Source organism: Trachemys scripta, chromosome 3 (assembly GCF_013100865.1).
Source record: "Trachemys scripta elegans isolate TJP31775 chromosome 3, CAS_Tse_1.0, whole genome shotgun sequence".
In the NCBI taxonomy this organism is placed as follows: domain Eukaryota; kingdom Metazoa; phylum Chordata; order Testudines; family Emydidae; genus Trachemys; species Trachemys scripta.
Genome location: NC_048300.1, coordinates 105,827,744 through 105,854,260, shown reverse-complemented (window position 1 = coordinate 105,854,260; position 26,517 = coordinate 105,827,744). Strand labels below are relative to the sequence as shown.

General features: G+C 42.3%; 2 protein-coding genes across 10 annotated transcripts in view; both read right to left on the bottom strand.

The window, feature by feature from the left end:
- Window positions 1-26,517, bottom strand: part of LOC117874922 (vascular non-inflammatory molecule 3-like) — a 44,640-nt gene that overhangs the window by 11,914 nt on the left and 6,209 nt on the right. For 4 of the 9 annotated variants that reach the window (XR_004645113.1, XR_004645118.1, XR_004645117.1 and 1 more), the window contains 5 exons: window positions 24,036-24,327; window positions 22,290-22,663; window positions 21,191-21,361; window positions 20,693-20,921; window positions 19,816-20,333 (listed from right to left, as the gene is read on the bottom strand). Coding sequence is in view for 3 of the 9 variants with exons in the window: in XM_034765630.1 (XP_034621521.1) it covers window positions 12,294-12,297; window positions 20,848-20,921; window positions 21,191-21,361; window positions 22,290-22,663; window positions 24,036-24,327 (915 nt within the window). In the remaining 6 variants the exon portion in view is untranslated. Of the gene's footprint in view, window positions 1-12,159; window positions 12,298-19,815; window positions 20,334-20,692; window positions 20,925-21,190; window positions 21,362-22,289; window positions 22,664-24,035; window positions 24,328-26,517 lie in introns of those variants that run through there. The other 5 variants (XM_034765630.1, XM_034765629.1, XR_004645115.1 and 2 more) reach the window with 5 other exon arrangements.
- LOC117874923 (pantetheinase-like) lies at window positions 1,802-12,195 on the bottom strand. Its single transcript, XM_034765632.1, has 7 exons — window positions 11,960-12,195; window positions 11,756-11,886; window positions 8,225-8,417; window positions 7,010-7,301; window positions 4,641-5,014; window positions 2,395-2,565; window positions 1,802-2,062 (listed from the first exon to the last, which is right to left on the bottom strand). Exons 1-7 carry the CDS (start codon window positions 12,170-12,172, stop codon window positions 1,964-1,966), a joined length of 1,473 nt encoding a protein of 490 aa, XP_034621523.1. The 5' UTR covers window positions 12,173-12,195; the 3' UTR covers window positions 1,802-1,963.

The window sequence follows — 26,517 nt, the reverse complement described above, 5'->3', positions numbered from 1 at the left end:
TTTCTCTCCTAAGTGTAGCACTTTACACCTGTCTTTAATGAATTTCATTTTGTTGATTTCAGACAAATTCTCCAATTTGTCAAGGTCATTTTTAAATTTTAATCCTATCCTTCAAAGTGCTTGCAACCCTTCTCAGCTTGGTGTCACGTGCACATTTTATAAACACGTTCTCCACTTCATTATCCAAGTAATTAATGAAAATAGTGTTAGACCCCAATGGATACGTCCCCATAGTTTGATAGCAAACCCTTAATAACTACTCTGAGTACAGTCTTTCAACCAGTTGTGCACTCACTTTATAGTAATTTAATTTAGACCACATTTCTCTAGTTTGTTTATGAGAATGTCATGTGGGACTGCATCAAAATCAAGATACAATGTGTCTACTGCTTCCCTCCTCCCCACCCCTCCCCAACCCCTCACTAGGCCAGTATCCCATCAAAGAAGGAAATTAGGTTGGTTTGGCATGATTTGTTGTCCAGCTGTACCGAAAGGACAGGCAACACTTGATATGGATTTAATCAGGCGGCAGCTTTATTATTAGATGTCTGGGATTACCTGGCAGATAAAAGTGTACAGTGTAGGCAGTGTCATGTTCATTTAAATAACTACCCAGGGCTTCCACCAGTCCCCCCCCCCACACTTTTATTTTTTTTCCATCCAGCTCCCCCAGCCAACCTGTGGCTTGGACCTTACCATCCACCCACCTCGTAGGAGGATTAAGGTGGGCTACAAGAAAGGTGGCATTGGTTGGCTCCCTGCCATACCAGTCACAGGAGCCCTGAACCTCTCCTTCCCCCCCCCCACCATTCCTTTAAGGAGCACCTCCTTTTTAAGTCCTTTACCAGGCCATTTTTCCAGTCACTGGCTGCCTTCCCTATGGAGTAGCTGCACTGGACATCTGCCCCACACTTACAAAATGAGTTGCGACGTATGGCCTAACTCCCATTCCTCCTCACCATCATAGGTCCTCCCTGAAACCCCCACTTCACCTAAGCCAATATGGTGGTGAGGGAAAAATTCCCTTCCAGCCCCACTAAAAAGGAGCGACTAGCGCAATGCCCACAGCAGGGGCTAACTAAACCTGATATTCGCCACCTCAAGGGAAGGGAGCGTGAGTGCTGTCTTCCTTGTTGTCTGGAGAAAGGTCTTCTAACACCCAGACTTACAACTTTTAAAACCTTCTGCCCTTATATTCCCAGGGGATGAGTCAGAGTCACCAAGCTGACTCCCACCCATCTCTCTTTCTGGAGAAGGTAGCTGAGTCCAGGGAGTTCTGGCACTTCCAAAATCTGCATTAAAATTGGTAAAAAAAAATGGCTTTTTTTTAAAACCCAGGGATTTTTCCATAAAAACTAGTTAAAACTGAAAACAAAGGGCCTTAAATATAGTGCAACAGTCCAGTGTGCCAAAGAGCATGAGGGTATGGCACACAGAAGGTCATGGAGAAACTGCAAAAGGAAGGGGCTGTGGTAAGCATGGCGAGTGTTGGACTCATAATAGGAAACACAGGAAGTGAACAGGCCACATATCCTTGGGCAGCATGCTGAGTAGGTTCTATTCCTTGCATTTGTGTGCCTTTCTATCTGGCATTTATTATGCAGGATCAGGCCTGTAGTTATTTTATTTATTAATCCCATAGTTATCTAAAATTATAAAATATGTAATAGTATTTTGATATGCAGTTAACGTCAGGTTCATAATGCTCAGTTTTTTGCATGCTAGAAAAAACAAATTCCAGAAGTCAGTGAGACAAAGGCAACTGCTATTCAACAGTGATAAAAGATAAGTAGTCATAAAATAGTAGTCACAGTTGATTTATTTCTCAATATGCGATAATAATGAAATAGGCTGCTGTATATTTACTAAACAAAGCACAATTATAACAGGAAACAACACATCGGTTATTGTTTAGGTGGATGATGTTTCAGATGTTATTCTGAAATAACAATATCTAGTGTGGTTATGGTGGGTCCTTCTCATACCACCTCCCAAAAAGCGTCACTGTTAAAACTGGTTTAGATGTACCATTCTGACTGATCAAACGTCCATCACTTAATACCTAGTTGAAGAAGAGGATAATAAAATGACACCATTAACAAAGCAGCAATATTCCATGGTGCACAAGTGACATGCATTTATAAGGTAAATGTTAAATAGTTTGAAGAAACAGTTTAATTAAGTAAAGTCTTGGAACCATAACATACAAAGCTAAATTGCTTTCTGAGGTCAATTGCTAAACCGAAAGGGCACCCAATACATGTCCCCTCTTCCCCCCCCCACTATTGAAAAGTTTGTCTTAGCTTTGTTTTGACTTTGTTGCAATATTTTGTTACTTTCCCCTATGAGCCCCCTGAGAAGCTACTTTGAAGCAGCTCAAAGACATTCTCCTACCTGAAATTCGCCAGGCGCCAGCTGAACCTCACTGAGCAAGACTTCTGGGAAGACGTAACTAGTGCCAAATGTGCCACTGAGAGAGAATGCTTCAAACCTGGTGTGAGCAGTGGCCACTGGCTCCCCACAGGTTTTCAAGTCTGTGCTTTTACACTTCAGTAGTGTGCATATCTATGGGAAAGAAAAAAGGAACACATTTAGGAGAATCATTTTACTAATGATAAAATTTGACTTTATTTTCCTCAAGACCAGATGGTACCAATTCAGCTCAATTCTTATGCCAACGATGCACTAAGTTAGTACATCAGAAACAACTGTTTGGATCAAAGAGTTTCCAACTCTCCAGCTCCTCTCCCCAGTATGGCTCTCCATACTGCTCTCCGCTCCCTCAAGTACTGCATACAAAGGCAGCAGTTTCTCTCTACCAGCTGGGTTTGGCCTTGTAGCCTTTCCAGATCCACCCACCCACTGGAAACCTCTGCTCCTACTTGAAACTTTGTCCCCCTTCCTTGTCCTATTCCACCCTAGACTGTTCCAGTTTTCTAGACCTTAGGCACTGACTCTATGGATGCTCCGGGGCTGGAGCACCCACGGAAAAAAATAGTGGGTGCTTTGTACCCACCAGCCACAGCTGTTTGGTGGCTGGGAGATGGGCTTGGGGAGGGTGGAGAGCAGTGGGCAGGGAAGGGTCCGGGGAGGGGGCAGAGCAGAGGTGGGAATAGGCAGAGTAAGGGCAGGAAGAGGCAAAGTGAGGGCCAGACCTCGGGGAAAGGGGTGGAGTGGGGGCCGGACCTTGGGGAAGAGGGAGGGTGGAGCACCCCAGGGAAAACTAAAAGTCAGCACCTTTGGCCTGGACCCTTTTTTATGTTCTCCCTAAGAGCCACCTCTAGAGTTTCCACTTGTTCTTCCCACTCCTCCATCGAAAAGTTGACTTTTTACCAATAAAACTAAGACAAGTTCTTTGATGGAAAGCTCAGGCAATCTTATACACATTATTAGCAACAAAATCACTTAGTGGCCTGACTGGTGGTCTATCAGAAGTTAATTTAGATGTCTCCATCCAATCCTTGGTGCATAGGTGTCTACATAATAAAGCCAGCACCTCAGAAGAGATGCCAAGGTTGGAATAGGTACAGAGACTGACTTAGCCTTTTATTCCCAGAGACAATCCCTCCAGGTTGGGGTTGATGTGTATCAGAGGGTAACGTGAGGCAGCATAAACTGCTGTAGCTTGTTTTATGGAGAAATAAAAGACTTGGTCCACAGCACTGGACATTCGGCAAGAACTAAAATAATTTTATCAGTGGACCAAACATCAAAGTGATTTTTTGAAAATGTATCAAAGGCTAAAACATCGAGACACATAATGGGATTATCATCTGTGACAACTGGTAAGGAAAGTGGTTGGTGATAGGTAGACTAAAGTAAATCTAAAAAGGACCTGTCAGTAATTAGCCAATGCAATAGATTTGCTCAAAAAACAAAGGACGGCCCGTATTATGTAATGTGACTAAACAAATTAATATTTCCAGCAAGATAGCATTTAATGGTCAATCACAGTCTTTCCCAAATGTTTGGTTAACAGAGCAAAACCTTGGACATTTCCAATAAAACTTTATGCTTTACATATACTTCATTGACATGACATGGCAAATAAGAAAAAACTCAATCTTTGTGAATTCAACTGAGTAAAATGTCTTGTACAGTTGAATGCAATCAACTGATATTTTAAAAATAATCATCAGATAAAGATCAACTCTGATGAAAGAGACAGAAAAAGATTGTTGCGTTCTAATTTTCAAAGTCTCTAACAGCATCTCAAAGACATCTTTCTGCTACTTACCATCCTGAAGTCTGTCTCTAAGACAACATAGTGAACAATGCAAATGGTGAAGTGAATGGGGGGTGGGGGAGGGAAGAGAGAGAAAGGGGTGGAGAATATAAAGATCCATTATATTGTGGAATAATTTATTACCATACAAGATCAATTCCCTCTTGTCACATGAACTCTGAGTTTGTACCCAGGGCCATTCCAAGACTTGCTACTTTTGGCATGAAGGGCAAGCAGACTCATTAGAAATTACAGGATCAACTCATCACTAGCAACCAAAGGGCTATGCAGGGGGAACATGAGAAAACACCATTGTCCCTTTTTTCCTCCCAGGAACCAAAAGCATCTCCCATGCAAAGATGTCTCATAAACATATATATGAAGTATTCCACATGTCCCCAAAAATAAGCTTTACCTGTAAATAGTATTCTCCTTCAACAACATGAAGGCCATCAAAAGCACCTAGCACATAAACTTCATCTTCTTGCTTCTCCACCATCCTGTAGCTCAAATGACAGCAAAGATCTTTCTGGCAAACTGTATGATTTCCTTCAGGCTTAGTGAGTTCAGTGAAGGTGAAGTTATCAAAGAAAATTACTCCACTGAAATTACGGTCATCTGGTGAGAATCGTTTGACACTTGTGGCATACGCGCTCCAGTTAACAGTAGAAGGGTAGGTGGGAGAAAGACGAGGTTGTGAATGCAGTTCCGCAACCAAGAGGTGACCGTTCTCTGTTTCCATATTGTAATGATATGCCCTGGGTCCTTCAGGTGCATAGATACCACTCCCTGTGAGTGACAGACAGAATTTTCAGTCCAAAAGGATTAGCTATTTGAATGATATTGTCCTTTTCATTTTTCCCAATGCTGTTTTGTTCTATTATGATGTTTAGAACATTACCAAAAATTAACCTCCCAAATTAAACCTTTAAGAACTCAAGTCTTTTCTTACAATTCCTAGAGAAGGGACAGGGTGCATTAGGGTGACCAGATAGCAAGTGTGAAAAATTGGGACAGGGTTAATAGGTGCCTATACAAGACAAAGCCCCAATATCGGGATTGTCCCTATAAAATTGGGACATCTGGTCATCCTAGGGTGCATGGTTTTCTTATTGAGGGAGGGGGCCAGATTCTCCACTGTGGCTGAGATCTCCTCAGCACAACAGAAGTGGGATGGGCATGGCAGCATGGAATGCTGTCTGGCTCTCTGATTCTATGCTCAGCTTGACCCCACTGCAGAACAAAGCAGCTTGAGGGCTGCTCTGACCTATGCTAGCTGACAACAGACCCCAAAGGGCCAACCACCAGCCTAGAACAGCCAGAGCCCAAAGCACTCACCCTGCAGCCCTACCCCAGGGCTGGTGGGGGGATGGCATAGGAGCTAGCTATGCTGGCTTTACCCCAGTTGAGAACTCCACATTAGGGGAATCTGGCTGACCAGATAAAGCCAAATCCAGGAGAGAAACTGGACCATTTCTTAGAGTATTGGATTCCATGCCACACCTATATACTTTCCTGAAGCTCTTCACCTCTGCCAATCAGAATGGATCATGAGGGACAAAATATCAGATGTTCTCAGCATGACACTCCAGTCAGCACTATGTAAGAGTTTCTATGCAAGGGATGAATCCTATGACAGGCATCCCATATTCATTCATTCATAGAATTTAAGACCAGAAGGCACTATTATTATCACCATCTAGTCTGAGGTCCTTCAAAGCATAGGCCTTAGGACTTCCATTCTTTAATTCCTGCTTCAAGTCCATCAGCTGGGGATGAAGAAGAGCATATCTTCTTGAAATCATCCAATCTTGATTTAAAGATTTCCAGTGATGGAGAATCCATCAGAATCCTTGGTAAATTGTTCCAATGGTTAATCACCCTCATGGTTAAAAAATTGTCCTCGTTCCTAGCCTGAATTTGTCAAGCTTCAACTTCCACCCATTGGATCTGGTTACCTTTATCTGCTAGATTGATAAGCCCTCATATCACAGATGAGGGCGAGACTGGGAGACATCCCTTCTATTTCAGACAATGTGAATATGATCAGTGACCCAACCCTGAAATCGTGCAAGCAGGAGATCTAATAGGTTTCAAAATGTAAACGTGGCCCTTGGCTAAAAGATCATATTCCATCTGCTTAGTTCTCAGTAAACACAAAGTCACATTGTTTTAAAAGAAGTGGGTGAAGAACAGTGCTCCTGTGACAGCCCTGACAACTTGGTTTGAAGGGTCTGAACATTACTGAATGGTGCTACAAACCTAGTCTTGCATTTGGTTAGTATAAATGGAATCTTGCATGCTGGTTTTCATTTATTACCCAGTGTTACGACTGTATTTTATAGTAATCCAGAATGAGTCTTGTTCTTTAGCTGTTGAAAACTTTGTATGAACTAGCTGAACTAGAGAGCATTTGAGGGTGATGTATTGAGAAAGGAGATTGAAGAGGACTGTTTATCAGCAAAAAGCAAGATTTAATAGTTCAGGGAAGCCAAGCAAAGAAGCTGCAAGATTTTGTTCATGCATAGCAAGTCAGTAAAAAGAACTAAGGAAGTTCCTGAGAAGCTAGGAAGGAGAGAAGAAAAAAAAAAAAAAAAAACACAGTGAGTTTTGCTGTGCCCTCATTTGGCATCAGGAATATTGAGGCTAGGAATAAGGCTACCACAGGGGTTTTTGGCTTCAGAAGAAATACATTGTGCAGCATAAAACAATCTCAAAGAAGAGATAGAGACTAAAGATCCAGTATTACAAAGATAATTTACCTTACCCCAAACAGCAAATTACCTGTCATAGCCAGGCTGGTGTTGTGTGTATCAGCCGCAAGGAAATTGACACCCATCCCCATAGCCCAGGCAGAGTGGAATTCAATAGCAGTCAAATGTGGTAGGACATTCATCCAAGCAGTGGGAAACAGCACAGTATCCACATGTAATTTGCTCACCAGAGTCACAGCTGGGTCATGAAAAAGTATGTCAAAGCAAGTGAAAATGCCAAACTTTCCAAAGGATGTGTTGAAAGTGACAATCTCTGGCTCCTTCGGGGAATCAAACTGAGTTTCTGACATAAAGAGATTATACTGACAAAACAAACCATAGGGAAAAAACTGTTAAAAGGCACCTAATGCAATAGCCTGGAAACATTTTATAAAACTGCTAAAGGCAACCTGCATTATTTAAAAAAAAAAAAAATCTAAAAGCCTTCATATTGAACATGTAAAAGTACATCTACACTGCAACAAAAAACCCATGGCACCAAGTCTCAGAGGCTGGGTCAGCTGGCTTGGGGTCACGGAGTTTGGGCTGTGGGACAAAAATGGCAGCATAGACGTTTGGGCCTGAAACCCCACAAGGGGGTGGATCTCTGAGCCTGATCTGAATGTCTGCAATATTTGGCCTCACAGCCCGAGTCCGAGTCAGCTGGTTTGGTCCAGCCCTGCGGCCGTGATGCAGGACAAGTTTCCAAGTCCATTCCAATAACTGGTTGAGTGAAGCCTGATCTAACATTCTACTCAATGGTATTTCTCTGTTATGCGATAACTTTTGAACACCACACTAGATCCACTCCAAAATTTCAGGGGATGTTCTAAGCATCAGTGGTCAGAACCCTATTGATTTTGCTAAAAATCAGGAAAATCAAAAGGGGGGTAAAGGGAGATATAGGGTTAGTAAAGCTAGCAGCTTTAACCACGTTTGCAATTGTTTGTAAATCAAAGAACTGGTTGATGACAGCCATTAACACCTTCCAGACTAGCAGCACTCTCCTGCCCCCATCCCATTTCAACTAATCCTCCCAATGCAGTTTAAAAATGAAGTAAAGTTTTTTTACCCACGAAAGTTTATGCCCAAATAAATCTGTTAGTTTTTAAGGTGCCACCGGACTCCTTGTTGTTTTTGTGGATATAGACTAACATGGCTACCCCCTGATATTTAAAAATGTTGACACCTTGCGAGATTTCCCTCCCAGACTGACAGAAAAGAACAGTGTCATGTTATTTCTTACCTTATGGTAGCGTGCCACCAATTTCCCTTCTGAGTCAAAGACAACATTAGTATTGTATTGGTAGTGTCCATTGCTGGGGCACTTGGGATCACTGGAATTACATGGCTTCTTGTCTCCAATATTGGCAACCACATAGATAGAGTTGTTTCTTGCCATGCAGCTGAGCCTTTCCTGCACTGCCGCCGGAGCAAATCTAGTTCATTTTTGGCAAAAGGAAAATACACAAAACAAAAAATAGACCAGGATCAAAACTAAATTCAAAGCTGAAAAAAATGAGAAAATAGACTTCAAAGTTATTTTAATGGAACACTGGCGTTTAGAGCAGCAGCTGTTACGGAGCAGCTGAGTACTAGGAGGCCTTTCGACAGATATTGCTTATTTTTTAATTCTGCAATTGAAGCTGTGCAGGTTTGCTATCAGAATTCAGGACAGCTCCTTGACCTCAGTGGACTTCTGCAGGGGTGGAAGGGTCTGCCCTCAACAATCCTATAACAGGATTGAGGCCTTAGAATGTCAGCTGCGTGGAACATGGTGTGCATCTCCCTAGGTATTTGTACAGATGGGGGCTATTACTGTACAGCTGAATGTAGCATGGATTTTTCAGGTCAATTTGAAACAAAATAAATTTTTTCCTAAATTTGTCATCAAATTGAAAAAACAAACCAGTTTTCAAATATTTTATGTTTTTGATTCATTTTGAGTGGACTCAAAATTTTTAGTTTTATATTTTGATTCAGACATGTTGGGGTGTTTTCATCGTGTATGCATGTATGTGTGTGTGTGCGCTTTAAATTGGCCAAATTTTAATTTATTTTGAAATGAAAAGTAGGAATGAAGCATTTTGCCTTTATCAAAAAAAAATTTGTTTTTCTTAGCTGTAACTATTTGTCAAGTTTGTGAATAGTTTCAGAGTACCAAAAAATGCATTTTTCAATGAAAAATCTACTTGTTGAAAAAATTTCTCTCAACTTTGTATTACAGTATAAATATTTAACACTAAGAAATGCATTTTGAATCCCTCTCCTTGACGTGCTTTTTGTTTAATGGGAAGGAATGGAGGAACAGGGCCGGCTTTATTTATTCTTCATGGCTCCCCCAGATAGTGCGTCTCTCTTCACATGTATGATCATAGGCTGGTTTTTACAATGATCTTCAAAACATCAGCAGCAAACTTTACCTGTCACTATAAATATAATGCATTATAAAAAAAACAATTAAAACTATAGCCAAGATGATGGCTCATGGGGCAGAGTTCAAGTGTGTCCAAAATATACTTCATCTCAAACTACTAAAATTGGTTCATCTGTCCCTTTAAATGAAAAAGAATGGAGAGAGACTTCTGTGGTGCTACTTACTAGCAAATTGTTAAACACACACAACATTTTCCCTTTAGAAATTCATGGAAATGTTCAATTACACATTCAAAATTCTAGATACAGATTCATGTGCTACTCTGTGTCAGCAGGGCCAGTAGGAGAGAGCTGTAGTAGTAGCATGAAGAGGCTGATCCTCAGCACAGATGCCCTAGAACTGTGCAAATGCTCTGAGAATTCCTCATGAATCTTGGGACACATGCAGGATTGAAATATCATACCCTTGCCCCTTCAGCAGGCTGACAACAGACTTGAGAGTTCAATATCTGGGAACACGATGATCTATTACTTGGTGTCACTCCAGAGCCTAGGGGATGGCAGAATCCCATATAACCCTCATCTTTAAAAGTCTCGTCTTTCACGCAATGAGGACAGAAATGCATGTAAAATTATACACAAGGGCTATACGGTGCTATAAGGAGCCTATATTTTACAAATTGGATTTAAGTGAGAGCCTATGTAAACTAATACAAACGTTAATCCTTTCACAAATATTCTAATCCATTTAGAGGCATGGCTTACATACCAAAAGGCATACTGTCTGCTCCTACAAACAAAAAAATTAGTTAAAAACCAATTAAAGATAGTTAAGCCCAATACCAGCCATGCAAAACCTTGGAAGCAATGAAAGCTCCAGCTAAGGTGTATTTAATATACTATACCCCCCCACCACACAGACAGGACATTCACTGGTAATGTCAATCAGCTGCCAGGGGTACAATCATACCCGACCCCGGCAACGTACGTGGATGGCTAGTATGAGCCACTGCCCATGCCACTGCGGCTACTCTGCTACTTTTAGATCATGAGCTCAAGCCGAGCTTTTGTACATACCTCTAAAGCTCTTCATAGCTTCCCTCCTCCCCAAGCTCCCTATCTGCACTTGTATCTTATGTTATTCCTTTGCCTCTTCTGTTCCACCAACAATGCCAATTTTGATAACCCAGGTTATCTACTTCTCCTACAAGCATTTTTCCATGCTGCCTCTAATGCCTAGTACCTTGGCTGAACTAGTTTGTAACGCCACTACCCTGTCTTCTTTGAAATCCCTCTTCAAGACCCTCTTCTACCAGAGTAAAGTGCCAAGAATACCTTTATAAACAAACAAACCCTGAAAATTGTACCTGCAGTTTGCCTATGCAGCCCTGTGTTCCCATCACAATTACAGTTATCCTTCCCCTCCTCCAATCCCTCAGCCTGTTACACACTTGTGCCTTGTCTTAACTTAGGGTGAAAAACCTGTTTGGGGCAGGGACAAGCTCTTACTAGGGGCCCTAATCTGATTGGTGCCTCTAGGTGCTATAAGTAATAATAAAGCTATCAACTCAACTTCCTGCAGCACTCTGATGTTCTTTAGACATCTCCCATCCAGCTACTCCCCACACCGCATCTCCATCATGTGGCAATCTCAGATAAACTCACATATAAATTGTGTTTGGAAAAATATACAAAAAGGAGATTAGAATGGGAATTGGCAAATTCTAGCAGCAGAATCTTCTCCAAACATAATAATGTTGTTATCTCATAACCTTTCACCCAGAGTTGTGCATTGCTGCTCAACTAAGGAGTTCATCTTGATAACTACCTGCATAGGTGCTGACTCTGTGGGTGTTCCATAGAAAAAAAATGGTGGGTGAAGCCCTCCATGATCAGCTCCTCCCTCAGCACCTCTTGCCAGCTGGCAGGCCCCACCAATCAGCTGCTTCCCACTCCCCGCCAGCGATCAGCTGTTCAGCGGCATGGAGGAAACACTGGGGGAGGGAGAGGACGAGGGCAGGGTGCACTCAGGGGAGGGGCAGAATAGGGCAGGAATTGGTGGGGTGATGGTGGAGCGGGGAAGGAAGAGGCGGAGTGGGGGGCTAGGGAAAGGGGTGGAGTGGGGGTGGGGCCTGGGGCGGAGTGGGGGTCGAGCACCTCGGGCAACTCAGAAAGATGGTGCCTCTGACTGCCTGGTTGATAAAGTGCTTATCATTAGCTGAATTGCCTGTTCAGTTAGTCAGGACATTTTAGACATTAGGTTATTTAACTGTTGTGTACAATAATGTTGGAGTCAAATTTAAAAGACCTCAAGTCTTTTGCATTTCTCATTAATCCACTCCTCTTCAGACCATTAACACAATATTTTAAAGCTATTTGGAAGACACTGCATAAGGCATACCTTTCAGGGTCAGTGCATGGAATCCAGTTCACCTGTGGATCTGGGATGTCTTCAAGATAGGGGAAAATGGTGTCTCTTTTGAAGACCCAGCCGTAAATGCCATCTTCAGGAGTCACAATGATGTGTGCACCCTGAAACAACAGCTAAATTAAGCACTTGCCACCAGGAACAAAACAAATAACTAAGAAAATCAAGAGTCAATACCTGTTGGGACGCTGCTTTGATGGCCCCTTCCAAAACATCCATATTTTTGTTCATTAGTGTCAAAGCATCCTCAGATGAAACAGGACTCCCAGTGACTTCTGGCAATATAACAGCGTGCTCATACACAGCTGCAATGTAGCTGTCCAAGGCAAAGGTCTGAAGGATTGAGAGTATAAAAACCGTAGCATATATGTAAGGCTGGAACATGATCATTGCTGAAGCTCAGTGGTAAATGGAAAACAGAGCAAGTTTCTGAAGGATAAAGGAGAAAAGAAGACAGGTGGCAAAGTCCAGCTTTCTTCTTAGTTTACTTTGGCAACAATTCTCTGTGAAATTATCTGGGAAAACACAGCATTGTGCAATAAGATTACCACAGCTAAAGAAACATATTGCAACAACAAACCATCTACACAGTTAAACAGGGAAGTGATATTCACTGAATCACTGACATGAGAATAACTGTGCCAAAGGAACACACTAAATGACATCTGTCTAGAAATAGTGGGCCAAATTTTGCTTTGCTATAACTTGCAATTCCATTGACTTCAGTAGACTTGTGCAGAGTAGAATTTGTACCAGGTTTGTACTTTGTGTCCAGTCCAACTCTCACTAAGGCTGATACTAGACAAACTTGTGCAATTCACACAGGTAGTAGTTTGAATTGTATATTGTCTTGTTTTTTGTAGCAGCTGCCCTCAGAATAATCATTAACACACAATTTTGTAAAGTGACAAGGAAGGCCACAGAATGTATCTCAGAACTGATCCAAGAACACAGAGCTGTCAGGAGCCCAAATTAACCAACATTTGAACAATAATTTATGCTGCTCTTTTAAACATAGCTGGGGAACTTAAATACATCTTGAACCAAATCCAGCTCACCTCGCTCACATTCTCAGTGAGCAAAATGAAGACAGTTTGTCCTCTTTAGTTTTGTTTACACTAGGGCAGCTAAACCTACAGAGAATGACTGCAGAGACCAAAGTTCAGCCTCTACTTTGGCTAGAGCGGGTCAACACATTTTCTGACAAATAGTTTTCCTTTGGAAAATGCTATTTCAACAAAATCCCACTGGAATGTGTTGATTCCACTGAAACTAGCAACAAAATCACTCAGGCAAACTGACTGACTAGCTTGCCCTGCCTGGTTCCTTGATAGCCTGCCTGCCAGCTGGCCAGGCGTCTAGCAGGCTGCTCAATTCCCAGCATCCCCCTTTAATGGGTTGTCTGGGTGGCGAACTCCCTGGCTGGTTTTCTCCCTTCCCAGAATTAAAAAAAAAAAAAAAAAAAAAAGCTGTTCTGTGCAGAAATTTTTATTTCCAACTTCTTGTTCCAATTCAAAATAATTTTTTTTTAGCAATGTGACCTTTCCCATGGAATTAAATAGCCAGTTCCTGCTCATATCCAATATTGGAAGGAAGGGTTCTGGACTGCAGAGAACAGAACAGACTGACTGGCTGAAGCTTACAGCAGACTCTCATTGCTGTGTCATGCCATGTTTAATTTATAATCATTTTTGTTGTTAAATATAAGCTCTCCGTACCTTATTCAGAACACTACAAAACCAGCATCGAACATGGTTTTAAAGCAGTGTCGAGCACAGTTTGTCTTTGGCTGTGCTTACAGTTAAAATGTTCAGCACTAATTTAGATACACTATTGTTAACAAGAGGTCTAGAGAAGGATGTCAGCTGTTCAGTTTTTGGCAGCAGATCTGATCCTTTAAAAAGGAAGCAAAAAGGAAGCAACTAATATTTCATGACGTTTTTGGTAACTTGGAAGCCTCCCTGAAACGAGTTCATTTTTTTCCATTGGCATGGAAAACTAAGAACCCCAGCTGTAGCTCCTCACACTTGGTCAGGTGACAGGGTGGCCCAGCCTTATGGCCACAGTAGGTGCGGGAAACCAAGCATCGGAACTAGGGACTAAGGGTGGAACCAGAGTCAGCAGTCAGAAACTAGAGCTGAAGGTCAAAGTGGAGGTGAGGAACTGAAACAAACAGTAACACAGGAGCAGTCACAGTGTTGGGCATGAGCACGGAGCAGGCAGCGAGGAGCTGCTGCTGCTGCTGGATTAAGAGCCAGCCTACTGGCCTCTCCAGCCAATCAGGCAGTCTGCTGCAGGCTGGCTGCACTGATGAGGCTGCCTGGAGACTAGCTGTGTTGTAGTGCCTGATTCCGGACACACATTCATATGTGGCCAAATATGAGTGTTTTAGTTGAACAAAAATAGACAGAATAAAAGGGTAAATTGCCAAATATTTATAGAAATGATCATACTTTTCAAACTACTTGGTTACGCATACTGTCATGTTCTGGGGTGCCGTTCAGAGCAGTCAGAAGTTGTGTCACTGCCTGCCCTGCAGCTTTGGGTGCCTCACAATGCTTTGCTGTTGTTGTTCCCAACCAGCCTATGAGCATGCAGGTCACACCCTGAGTTTCTGTCTGTGTGCTAGACAGCTCTGGTTCAGTGGCTCTGAACCAATCATCCTGTCTTCAGTCCCACTGCCCCACTCTGGCTTCTACCAGCCTTGGTTACTACTTGCAGGGTGACCCCAATACACTCCCAATCCTGGACTTCCCCAAAATTGCATGTTCTGCAATGTCCAGTCCTCTCCTGGACAGTTCAGAGAAATACAATAGTTCGTTTGTATTTCTAAAAACACAAGTATCAGAGGGGTAGCCGTGTTAGTCTGTATCCACAAAAACAACAAGGAATCCAGTTGCACCTTAAAGACTAACAGATATATTTGGGCATAAGCTTTCATGGGTAAAACACTCCTCACTTCTTCAGATGCAGGGAGCCATAACCCTCCCACTTTTTGAAAGTGGATGGGCCTGGCCCAGTCCACTTTTCACCAGGGCAGACCCTGCCCCCTTCCCCTCCTCTTCCGCCAAAGGCCCCACCCCCGGGCAGGTAGAGCGCTCGCTGCGGCTCCCCACAGCTTCCTGCCTGGCTCTTATCATGGCCGGGCTGCGGCTCTGAGGCCCCCTGGATGGAGCTGGGTTGGGGAGAGCTGCGTGGGCAGCTGTGGGGAGCCTGGGTCCTTCCACCTGCCCCAGGCAGGGGGCTGCCTTCACCTCCACCTTGGGTGGGGGCCCCTGGCCCTCCCCACTTTTGGGAGGGCTCCAGCATCTTGCCCTTGTCCAGCATCTTGCCCCTGCGCTGGGGCTAATGCGGGCCGGCCTACAGCCAGGGACTCCGGACAGCTGGGGGCCATGCTGCCTGCCCACCTAGCATGCTGGGGGCTGTGATCAGCTAGAGACTTCAACACACTTGCCTGCCCACCCATCTGCTGCTCCGGGCCACGCTGCCTGCCCATCTGGCACTCCAGGGCTGGGGGAGGGGTCTCTGGGCTCCGGCGGGGGGGAGGGGTGGAGCCTCAGGCAGAAGGGGCAGGCTGGTGGGAGCTAGCCTCCCCAAGCCCGTGGTTCACCCACTGCCCATGCCAGTAAGCCTTCAAAATGAATTATTCTGAAAATTAAAACCCAGACCACGCTTCTCTCTTCTGCTGGGTATACATGCCATGCTGTCTTCTCCCCCACTTGTTAATGTGAGGTTTACCTCCACCCCTTGTTAGCTTGATGAGTTTGTTTAATGCTTATATGTAAATTGAGGTAAACATTACTTTGTTTAGGATAGACCTGTTTAACAAGTCCCCCTGCCATACCTGGTTTACACACTCTTCAGGCATAATTCCAGCATATATTCATAACTCTTAATGCCCATCACATACATACATCACATGAATTAATGATCAGTGAGTTATTAGTTTTCAAATGATACTTCACAAGGCATATTTTGTACAAAGACCACCACAATAATGTCTAGGGTGTGAATACAGAAGTGCCTAGCATCACCCATACTTCAGAAGCAATACACAGCACATACTGCACTGAGAAGAGAAGGACTGTCTTGTCGTTAAGGGATTGGAGTGGGGCTCAAGGATTTTGGTTCAATTCCTTGCTCTCCCATAGATACCCTGCGTGATCTTGGGCAAGTCATTTAATATCTCTGCCCTCGGATGTGGAGATTATGACAGGTATCAGACAGTGCTTTTCCCAATTAAGAATGGTGCCTTAAAAGGTTGAGCAGCACATACAGTGCTGAGCTGAGCCCCTTCAAATCCTAGTAAGACAAAAGGGGCTCAGCACCCTGTATAAACTGGGCTTATGGAGTGATACGTTTGAAGATTTCTTCGGCATTGGCCTAAGAGCTTGACACTAATTTAGTTTGATTTAAAGTGAAGCAGGAAAACCTGATTAGTGTGGCATGCTAAGACCTGACTTGTCCTGGGGAAACAGAGGCTGTTGATAGTCTGGTGTCACAGAAAGAAACTGGGTTCAACTAGGCAAATTTCTCAGAGACAGAAGGAATCTTAGAATCCAGAATCACATGTCTTATTCAAGCCTTTCCTTACAGAGGAGGTTTCTTTGTCATGGTATGGGAAATCTCACCCTATCCTAAACTTGATGTTTTCCCCCCTCCCACTGATCCATATATCCTCCATTCTCCCTTTCTTCCTGTGATTTTTTCAAATCACTTATACTCCCATAGTGTGCAGTAACTGAGTTAAAAAGAGTTTTTCCCATTCTCTTTATTATAGCTGCCTTTGGGATTATGTAGGATGGTTGTATTTTAGTGACAACATACAGACTAAAATGTGATTCTATCTTATGATGTTTAACCTGGGTCACATGTGCAATAGTTGAATACCTGATTAAGTACATCTACAAAATAAAAACAGAAGTAAAAATTGCTGAAGACTACAATTTGAATGCAGGGTTTTTTAATCTTAAACAATTGTAGTTAATTATAATAAAAAAAATGGATACTGATATCTTAAATCACTTTGAAAAGTAACCAAATCAAAAACCAAACACCCCGTTTAAATCACTCCATAAAGAGGAAGTTCACATGTCCTACTTGCAGTAAAGTATAGGCCCCACTCATGTGAACACTTACACATATGAAGTTACACACATGAGTATACCGACTACAACAGAACAACTAAAACAAGTTAAGTATATGTAGGACCCTAAAAAACACAGAACATTCAGCAGAACACACCCAAATCCTTTTTATATTGCTATTTTGATAGTGATGGGTGCATTAGAAATACTGAGGGTACATAGACTTGCATGTACATTATTGCACATTTCCTGGCATTTTCAGGACTTTTTGCATGGGTACAGATCGCTGTTTGAAAACTATAGCACAACTACAGTATTGCCATTTTTAAAATAAGCATATTTACCACATACTTAAAATATGCTCAATGTACAATGCTCAGGGAAAATGCATTGTATATGGAAAACAGAATCATTTGAAACTATAATTTGGTGTGATGGGATAGTCTATTAAAAGGAATGTTTATTTGAAAATGTAACGACATTATCTAATTGAAGGATTTCAATTTTTTCTCTTTTTCAAAATAATTACACTGGTCTACAATTTTTGAGAAGTCATCTGCTTCAGAAATAAAATGTGCTATTTATTATGTATTTTGATGTGCTGAATTCAAATATGACAATTAAAAAACTGATTGGCTACTGTTTCTAAGATATTTAAGTTTTTACATTTTATGTCTATGTATATGGTGTAGATAGTAGAGTTTTAATCATAAATTGTAAACCTAGGTCTTTTCATGTGTTTATGGTTGCTTTACATTATAATATTTCACCTGTCCTGTTTATGTAACACTTTAAATATCAGCAAAAGGGTTATATAAATAAAATTTATTATGAAACAAAAGGCAAAAAACTATTATGTACATAGTTTAGTCCTATTCAGTGTCTACACGGCGCTTCTTGGCTTGTCTCTTGTATTCATTAAATGGAGCATCTCTTGTCACTGTCCAGCAATAGTCTGCAAGCATTGATGGGTTCCATTTGCCCTGATTGCAACAATGGAGAAATGCTATGTCCTGGTGAAATCGCTCGCCGTGCTTGTCACTCACTGCTCCGCAGTTCAGTGGAAAAAAATCTAGATGAGAGTGCAAAAAATGTATCTTTAGTGACATGTTGCAACCAAGGCTTTTGTATGCCTTGAGGAGGTTTTCCACCAACAACCTGTAGTTGTCTGCCTTCTTGTTTCCGAGAAAATTTATTGCCACTAACTGGAAGGCTTTCCATGCCATCTTTTCCTTGCAGTGCATGGTCAAATGCATCATCTCGAAGAAGTTCACGAATCTGAGGACCAACAAAGACACCTTCCTTTATCTTAGCTTCACTTAACCTTGGAAATTTTCCACGGAGGTACTTGAAAGCTGTTTGTGTTTTGTCAATGGCCTTGACAAAGTTCTTCATCAGACCCAGCTTGATGTGTAAGTGTGGTAACAAAATCTTCCTTGATTCAACAAGTGGTGGATGCTGAACACTTTTCCTCCCAGGCTCCAATGACTGTCGGAGTGGCCAATCTTTCTTGATGTAGTGGGAATCTCTTGCACGACTATCCCATTCGCAGAGAAAACAGTAGTACTTTGTGTATCCAGTCTGCAGACCAAGCAAGAGAGCAACAACCTTCAAATCTCCACAAAGCTGCCACTGATGTTGGTCATAGTTTATGCACCTCAAACGTTGTTTCATGTTGTCATAGGTTTCCTTCATATGGACTGCATGACCAACTGGAATTGATGGCAAAACATTGCCATTATGCAGTAAAACAGCTTTAAGACTCTTCTTCGATGAATCAATGAACAGTCTCCACTCATCTGGATCGTGAACGATGTTGAGGGCTGCCATCACACTATCGATGTTGTTGCAGGCTACAAGATCACCTTCCATGAAGAAGAATGGGACAAGATCCTTTTGACGGTCACGGAATATGGAAACCCTAACATCACCTGCCAGGTGATTCCACTGCTGTAGTCTGGAGCCCAACAGCTCTGCCTTACTCTTGGGTAGTTCCAAATCCCTGACAAGGTCATTCAGTTCACCTTGTGTTAGGAGGTGTGGTTCAGAGGAGGAGGATGGGAGAAAATGTGGGTCCTGTGACACTGATGGTTCAGGACCAGAAGTTTCATTCTCTTCCTCGTCTGACTCAAGTGAGAATGATTCTGGTGCATCAGGAACTGGCAGTCCTTCTCCGTGGGGTACTGGGAGTATAGCTGATGGAATGTTTGGATAATGCACAGTCCACTTTTTCTTCTTTGACACACCTTTCCCAACTGGAGTCACCATGCAGAAGTAAGAATTGCTGGTATGATCTGTTGGCTCTCTCCAAATCATTGGCACTGCAAAAGGCATAGATTTCCTTTTCCTGTTCAACCACTGGCGAAGATTTGTTGCACAAGTGTTGCAGCATATGTGTAGGGCCCACCTCTTGTCCTGAGCTCCAATTTTGCAGCCAAAATAAAGGTGATAGGCTTTCTTAACCATAGTGGTTATACTGCGCTTTTGTGATGCAAAAGTCACTTCACCACAAACATAGCAGAAGTTATCTGCACTGTTCACACAAGTACGAGGCATCTCTGCTCACTTTGGCTAAACAGAAATGTGTCCCCTTGCAAAATCAAACACTGGCAAATAAGAGAGCATGACACTGTATGATTTCTAGAGTTGATATAGGGCAATTTGTTCAGCAGAGTGATGTAAGCTTCGTTATGATTGCATCATCCATGACTTCTAGGAATAACATGATGCAATTCATATCATGTATGATGCAATACCAGCTTCAGATTGCATCATTCATTGTTTTGCCTAAAAAGCAAGTACTGTCCAAACCCAGTCATAGATTTATTCATAGATCCAGTCAAAGATGTATTTTAGTCATTTCTGGTTTAAATTGAGATCCCTTCCCTTTATAACTCACTTATCCTCCGCCATTCCCAAGTCAAGGGTCGTGTATACTGACCCAATAGCATATCTTGAAAACTAGAGCCAATCAACAATTTTAAGCATCATTTTCATTCTCAGTGACCCAGAATTAGTAAAGTTTGACTACATTTATTTCAGAAGCATTTTGGCTGTAGAGCAGTGTTACAGTACTCATGGAAGGTATTGGATTGACAACTCAGAAGAATGGATCTAATGAATAGTTTACATGAATCTCTGATTTATCAACAGTTTTGTTTAGATGTGGGCCTGAACAAAATCCCAGAGGTGACCTTTACCCCAACTCCTAAAGTAGAAGTTTTAAGGGGATAAAAATCCAGGTTCTAAAGTGAGTTTTGTTGCTCAGGCCAATATCTGCTGATAAAGAGCTGGATCCCGCCATATTAAAGTTAGTGGAAGTTTTTCTATGAGTTTGAATGGCAGCAAAATCAAGCCGGTAGCAAGCAGAGGCTAACAGTTAATAAAGATGCAGAGCTGCTGTCCAATTAATTGGTTTTGTAATGGAATCATGTCAATAATGTAACGTGCACTAACTAGACAGACTATATTTAAAAAGAAGAACAGGAGTACTTGTGGCACCTTAGAGACTAACAAATTTATTAGAGCATAAGCTTTCGTGGACTACAGCCCACTTCTTCGGATGCATATAGAATGGAACATATAATGAGGAGATATATATACACACATACAGAGAGCATAAACAGGTGGGAGTTGTCTTACCAACTCTGAGAGGCCAATTAACTCTCATTATATGTTCCATTCTATATGCATCCGAAGAAGTGGGCTGTAGTCCATGAAAGCTTATGCTCTAATAAATTTGTTAGTCTCTAAGGTGCCACAAGTACTCCTGTTCTTCTTTTTGCGGATACAGACTAACACGGCTGTTACTCTGAAACTAGACTATATTTAGATTGCAGAATATGAAAAATAAGATACTAGATAATGACTGTAGTTAACACAGATTAACATCACAGGACGTTCCTATTCTGAGAAAAGCATCAATAGCCACATCATGGGAAAGCCTGTTGTGGGTGTGGGGGGTCCTTTTCATACCACCTTCCAAAGAGTGTCACTGACAGGACTGCTTTAGAAGTGCCATTCTGGTTTATCAGACGTCCATCACTTAATACCTAGTTTGAGAGAAGAAAGATAAATAGTACTATTAACAGAGCAGTGTGTGGGCAACATTAATATGTTCAAGTATTTCAGTTTAGCTTGGAAAAGGCATGCAATGTACAACCCAATCTCTGATTCAAGCCAATTACCAAGAGCAGAAGGCCTCTGAACATACCCAAGTTGTCACAGTTGGACAATTTTTATGTTTAGCACTGGCCTTTGTCATCTTAGAATAGGATCCTTCGAAATGCAAGTCTGAAACAGCTCAAGGGCATCCTCTTACCTGAAATTCACCAGGCGCCAGTTGAACCCCAGTGAGCAAGACTTCTGGAAAGATGTAGCTAGTGCCAAATGTGCCACTGAGAGAGAATGTGTCAAAGCTGGTGTGAGCAGTGGCCACTGGCTGCCCACAAGTTTTCAAGTTTGTGCTTTTACACTTCAGTAGTGTGCATATCTATGGGGAAGAAACAGAGGGGATATATTTGGAGAGCTTACAGTAAACAAGAGCCAGGCTTAGACAGCAGGAAAAACCTCTGATTGTCAAGGCATTATAAAAATATTTACTCATATAATTAAGTCAGACCCATGGATGCTCTGATGCCTTGTAGTTCAACAGAATGCTTCACCTGTGCCACGTGTGTGTGTGTGTGTGTGTGTGTGTCCACTCAATTATAGCTCTGCAATTGACACGATTTGTGGCCTGAACAAATCATTAAGCTCTCTCAGTTTCGCAGTCAGTGAAATGGGGATATTTGCCTGTCCTACACAGAAGGATCCGTTTAGGCTTACACAATGCTGTAGAAATGATACTACACTGGAAATAAGAACAAACTCAAAAGCTGTGGGAAAAGAGTGGATTATATCCCTGTTTCTTAGATACATTAGCTTGCAATCCCAGTAATACATTAAAGAGTCCTATCAGCATGAGCATAGCTTCAACCTGATGCTAAATGTTCAAAGTTGAAACAAGCTGTTCCACAGGATAAAGCATCTCTGCTGAGTCAGCAAGTGCTGCAACAGGCTGTCTCCTAAAGTTAGTATTTCTAGGGAGGGCTGTGTGCCTTCCCTTCCAGGTACAGACACCAACTTCTCTGAACCCTTATAATCAAAGATAAACCCAGACCTTTGGCTGGGAAAAGACATCACAGACCTCTTATCATTTACATCACAGACAGAACAGGAAGCATCAAGATCCTAAACTGGGTAAAGAAGACCCGTGGGGTTAATAGCATCCTATTTCTCAAACATTTGTTTTAAGAAAGCACTTTGTGATGAAGTATCTAACTATCCCTTGGGGCAGATGTGAAGGGCTCCAAATGGAAAAGGGATGTTCCAGCCCTCCGCCACCCTACCCCATCAGAAATAAAGAGAAAAAGCTTTACCTGCAAATAGTATTCTCCTTCAACAACATGAAGGCCATCAAAAGCACCTAGCACATATACTTCATCTTCTTGCTTCTCCACCATCCTGTAGCTCAAATGACAGCAAAGGTCTTTCTGGCAAACTGTTCGATTTCCTTCAGGCTTAGTGAGTTCAGTGAAGGTGAACTTATCAAAGTAAATGACTCCGCTAAAATTACGGTCATCTGGTGAGAATCGTTTGATGCTTGTGGCATACGAGCTCCAGTTGACAGCAATAGGGTAAGTGGGAGAAAGACGAGGGTGTGAACTCAGCTCTGCAACCAGGAGGTGACCATTCTCTGTTTCTGTATTGTAATGAAATGCCCTGGGTCCATTTGGTGCATAGATGCCACTCCCTGTGAGTGACAGACAAGAGGGAGCTTTTAATCAGAAAGGAATTACCCATTTCATATTATGCACTTTATCATCACACGTTAAACATATGCAGAGTTTTATTCCATTATTGTCAGAACTATTTTAAAATCAAAATTAAAGCTTTTACACACTATAAGCCTGGTCTAATGCTCATTGATGTCAATGGGAACTAGGGCAAACGCAAAGGTTTCACAGCATGTAAGTGACATGTAATGGGAGATAAATCACATGTTAGTAAGTGTGACAAAATTGGTGTAAATTACAGTGATTGGGAAGGAAGGTAGAAATTACACTCTTTTATATTCCTTGTTGGATTTGGTCTTGTCTCTCTTATTCAGTTTTTATTTGGCAGAGTGGCTGGTAACACTGTAAAGCAAATAAAACGTTTTAGGGAAAACATGTGCCAAGAAATCCCTTACCTTTGCACCTCCATGTAGGTCTTAAATGTGTGGCTATCATTTTTATTTTACAATACCAAAAAACAACCCACCTCCCACAAAAAACAATCTCTGAGGAAAGAATAGGGCCATCTAACTTTAGCATAGCAATGACTCAAAATCAGTGGAGATGGCTGTGAAGATGCCTAAATAAAGGGGCCCAAGAAGCAAAAAGTTTAGTGCTAGCTATCAACTGGAATTGCTCCCCCACAGTAATACTAAGCTATAAATTGGACAAGTCTCATATATGAAAAAGGAATGACAAGTCTGTTCATTTGAAATTAATAGTTATGCAAGTGTTATACAATCTCATATATCTGTTAAGGATGGGCCTACTATGCTATTGCTCTGTCACAATGAACACATACACAACTATAATGTATGAATCCTAACAAGTCTGAAAAAAAAAATTCAAGGAACACAAGTCTATAAAGGAAGTTTGATATTATTTTATAAAGCAAACAGATATTGCATGAAAATCAGCCATCACAACTCAATTAAGTTGAGTTTCCTCAGTACTAAGTCTCTACCTAGTGGAGATACAAGTTTGTTGCATCCGATTAACAAACGATAGTTACATGGCATTGCTGAAAACCAAGGTCTGTGGTGAGACTACATTGAACCATAAAATCAAACTTCAGCAACTATTACTTAACAAGAAATTTAAGTTCTACAAGTTAACCTAAAAAAATAACTTGGTTCTGAATTTAACATTTTATTTCTACTCTATCTGTAAACATTCATTACTAAGACCCTGATCCTGCAAATACTTACACACACACATAAATTTAAGTATATGAGTAGCTCTACTGAAGTCAGCTGGACTATTCACATGCTGAACTTGAAGCATGTGCATAAGAGTTTGCAGGATCAGGGCCTAAGATACCAAATCAGTTAACCCAAGATTGTAAATGACCTGTCATATCTAAACTGGAGTTGCGTGTATTCGCTGAAAGAAAATTGATGCCCATTCCCATAGCCCATGCAGAGTGGAACTGACTAGCAGACAAAAGTGGTAGAGTATTCACCCAAGCTGTTGGGAACAGCACAGTATCCACTTGTAACTTGCTCACCAGGACCACAGCAGGATCATGGAAAAGTATGTCCGCACAAGTGAAAATGCCAAACTTTCCAAAGGATGTATTGAAAGTGACAAACTCTGGCTCCTTAGGGTAATCAAACTGAGTTTCTGTCACAAAGAGGTTGTACTGTTTATAGGAAAGAGAGAAAGGAAATATATTAGGCCATATAAATCGGAACTCAGTGCAGTTAGATTGTTTACATAAATACAGGGAATACAGAGTCTATGTTTCTGTTAAATTCTATTTTTTTTCACATCGAAAGAGGCTGGATTACAAAGACAAAAAGAGAAGTCAGACAAAGTATACAGGCTTCCCTTTTCTTTTCCATGAATGGTATTTGAATTTATTCATTGGTAGGAAGTTTATGAAATATTGGATTTTTCATACCCCCAGAGAATGTCCCTTCATATTTATAAATGGTACCAAATGGCCTTTTGGGAGCTTAAATTAAATTTCAACAATAGCAGAAAAAGTGATACCGCAAGTTAGGGCCTAGCATTTCTAGTGTCCTTGCTTTTAAACCATGATTTCAGTTACACATAAATTTAAGTTTGGGGAACTTACTGTAGTTTCACAGTTTGTTCTCATAATTCCTTACTAGAGGGTGACATAATTTGTTGCATCTGTAGGCTGAGCATTGCACACTGAGCCAAGAGGCTCTTTGCACTCCTCCTTGCACTCCTCCCCACCCAGCTCCTTCAGTACCATCTCCCTCCATTTCAGAGACACCCTAATGTCAGGGTTCTGTGTGTCCCCCATTCTCTCCTTTCCCCCCATACCAGGGGCTTTTGTGCACCCTCATGGCTCCTTATTTCCTCCTACCACCCTTCTTATTTTCATATTTTTCTTTCTTTTTCAGGGGATTAACACTTTAAACAACTGGGAGGATGGAGAGAGCTGAGATGGGGAAGCTGTTATGCTGGAAGGTGTTAATGGCTGCCATCAATTGGTTCTTTGTTCTACAGCCAATTACAAAAGTGGTTGCAGCTGCTGGCTCTGCCAATCAGATGCCTGGGGCTGCATGTGTCCCTCTTTATACCCTTCAGGTTTTCCCAGTTTTCACCAAAATCCATAGGGTTCTGTCCACTAGGGTTACCATATTTCAACACTAAAAAAAAGAGGACACTCCACGGGGGCCCCGGCCCCCCCAACTCCGCCCCTTCCTTTCCCTGCCCCCGGCCCAACTCCGCCCCTTCCCTGCCCCAATTCCGCCCCCTCCCCTGACCACTCCACGTTCCCCCTCCTACCTCCCACCCCCGGGCTCCAGCTGCTGCTGCACTGGGGAAGTTGCTTCGCCCCCGCCGTGGTGGAGAGCAGCGGGAGCTGGGAAAGTTGGAGCCCGGGGAGGAGGCGGCTGCGTGCTCGGATGCTGCCTGCTACCTCTGTGCCCCAGCAGATCGCGGGAGCTGTAAGTTTTGCTGCAGCCACTCGCACTCGGGGTCCCCTTACCATGCCTCCCTATTTTCCCAGACATGTTCGGCTTTTTGGAAATTCCTCCCAGACAGGGATTTGAGGACCAAAAAGCCAGACATGTCCGGGAAAATCCAGATGTACGGTAACCCTATGTCCACTGATGCCTAGAACATTCCCTGTAACTTTGAAATTGATTGGATGTGGCATTCAGAAGCTATCGCATTACACCCAAACAAAGAAATGCCATCAAATTGAATGTAAGGCCTCACAAGCTCAGCTGACTACTTAAGTCACTAGCTACCTAAGTGCTAGTCTACACTGGCAACACTAAAGTGCTGCTGCGGCAGCGCTTTAACATGATTTGTGTAGTCACGGCAGAGCGCTCTCTCCCAGCGCTGTAAAAAAAAACACTCCACAAGGGGCGTGGCTCCCAGTGCTGGTGCACTGTCTACACTGGCGCTTTACAGTGCTGAAACTTGCTGCGCTCAAGGGGGTGTTTTTTCACACCCCTAAGCGAAAAAGTTGCAGCGCTGTACAGTGCCAGTGTAGACAAGCCCTAAGAGAGACCAAGTAGGCATTGCCTGGAGTTCACCAGTGGCATTAATTTTCTGCCCTTCATAAGGTTTGTGAAAGAGCAGTCAATTGTGGCTGCCCATTGAAGCAAGAACTAGATTGGACTGGAACATTTAAGGTTAATGTTTTGACAAATTGGGGCTAAAGCTTCCTCAGCTAGGATTCTGCAGCTGTGGCTGGGAAAGCAAATTCCTCTAACTACAGACACTGAAAATGTGACCTCTCCTGCTTTAACATGGCATCACACTCCGATCCTCTGCATGGCACTAAACATATTCCACAATAATTTTAGTTATAGAATTTTGGAAAAAAAGGATAGATATGATTAAA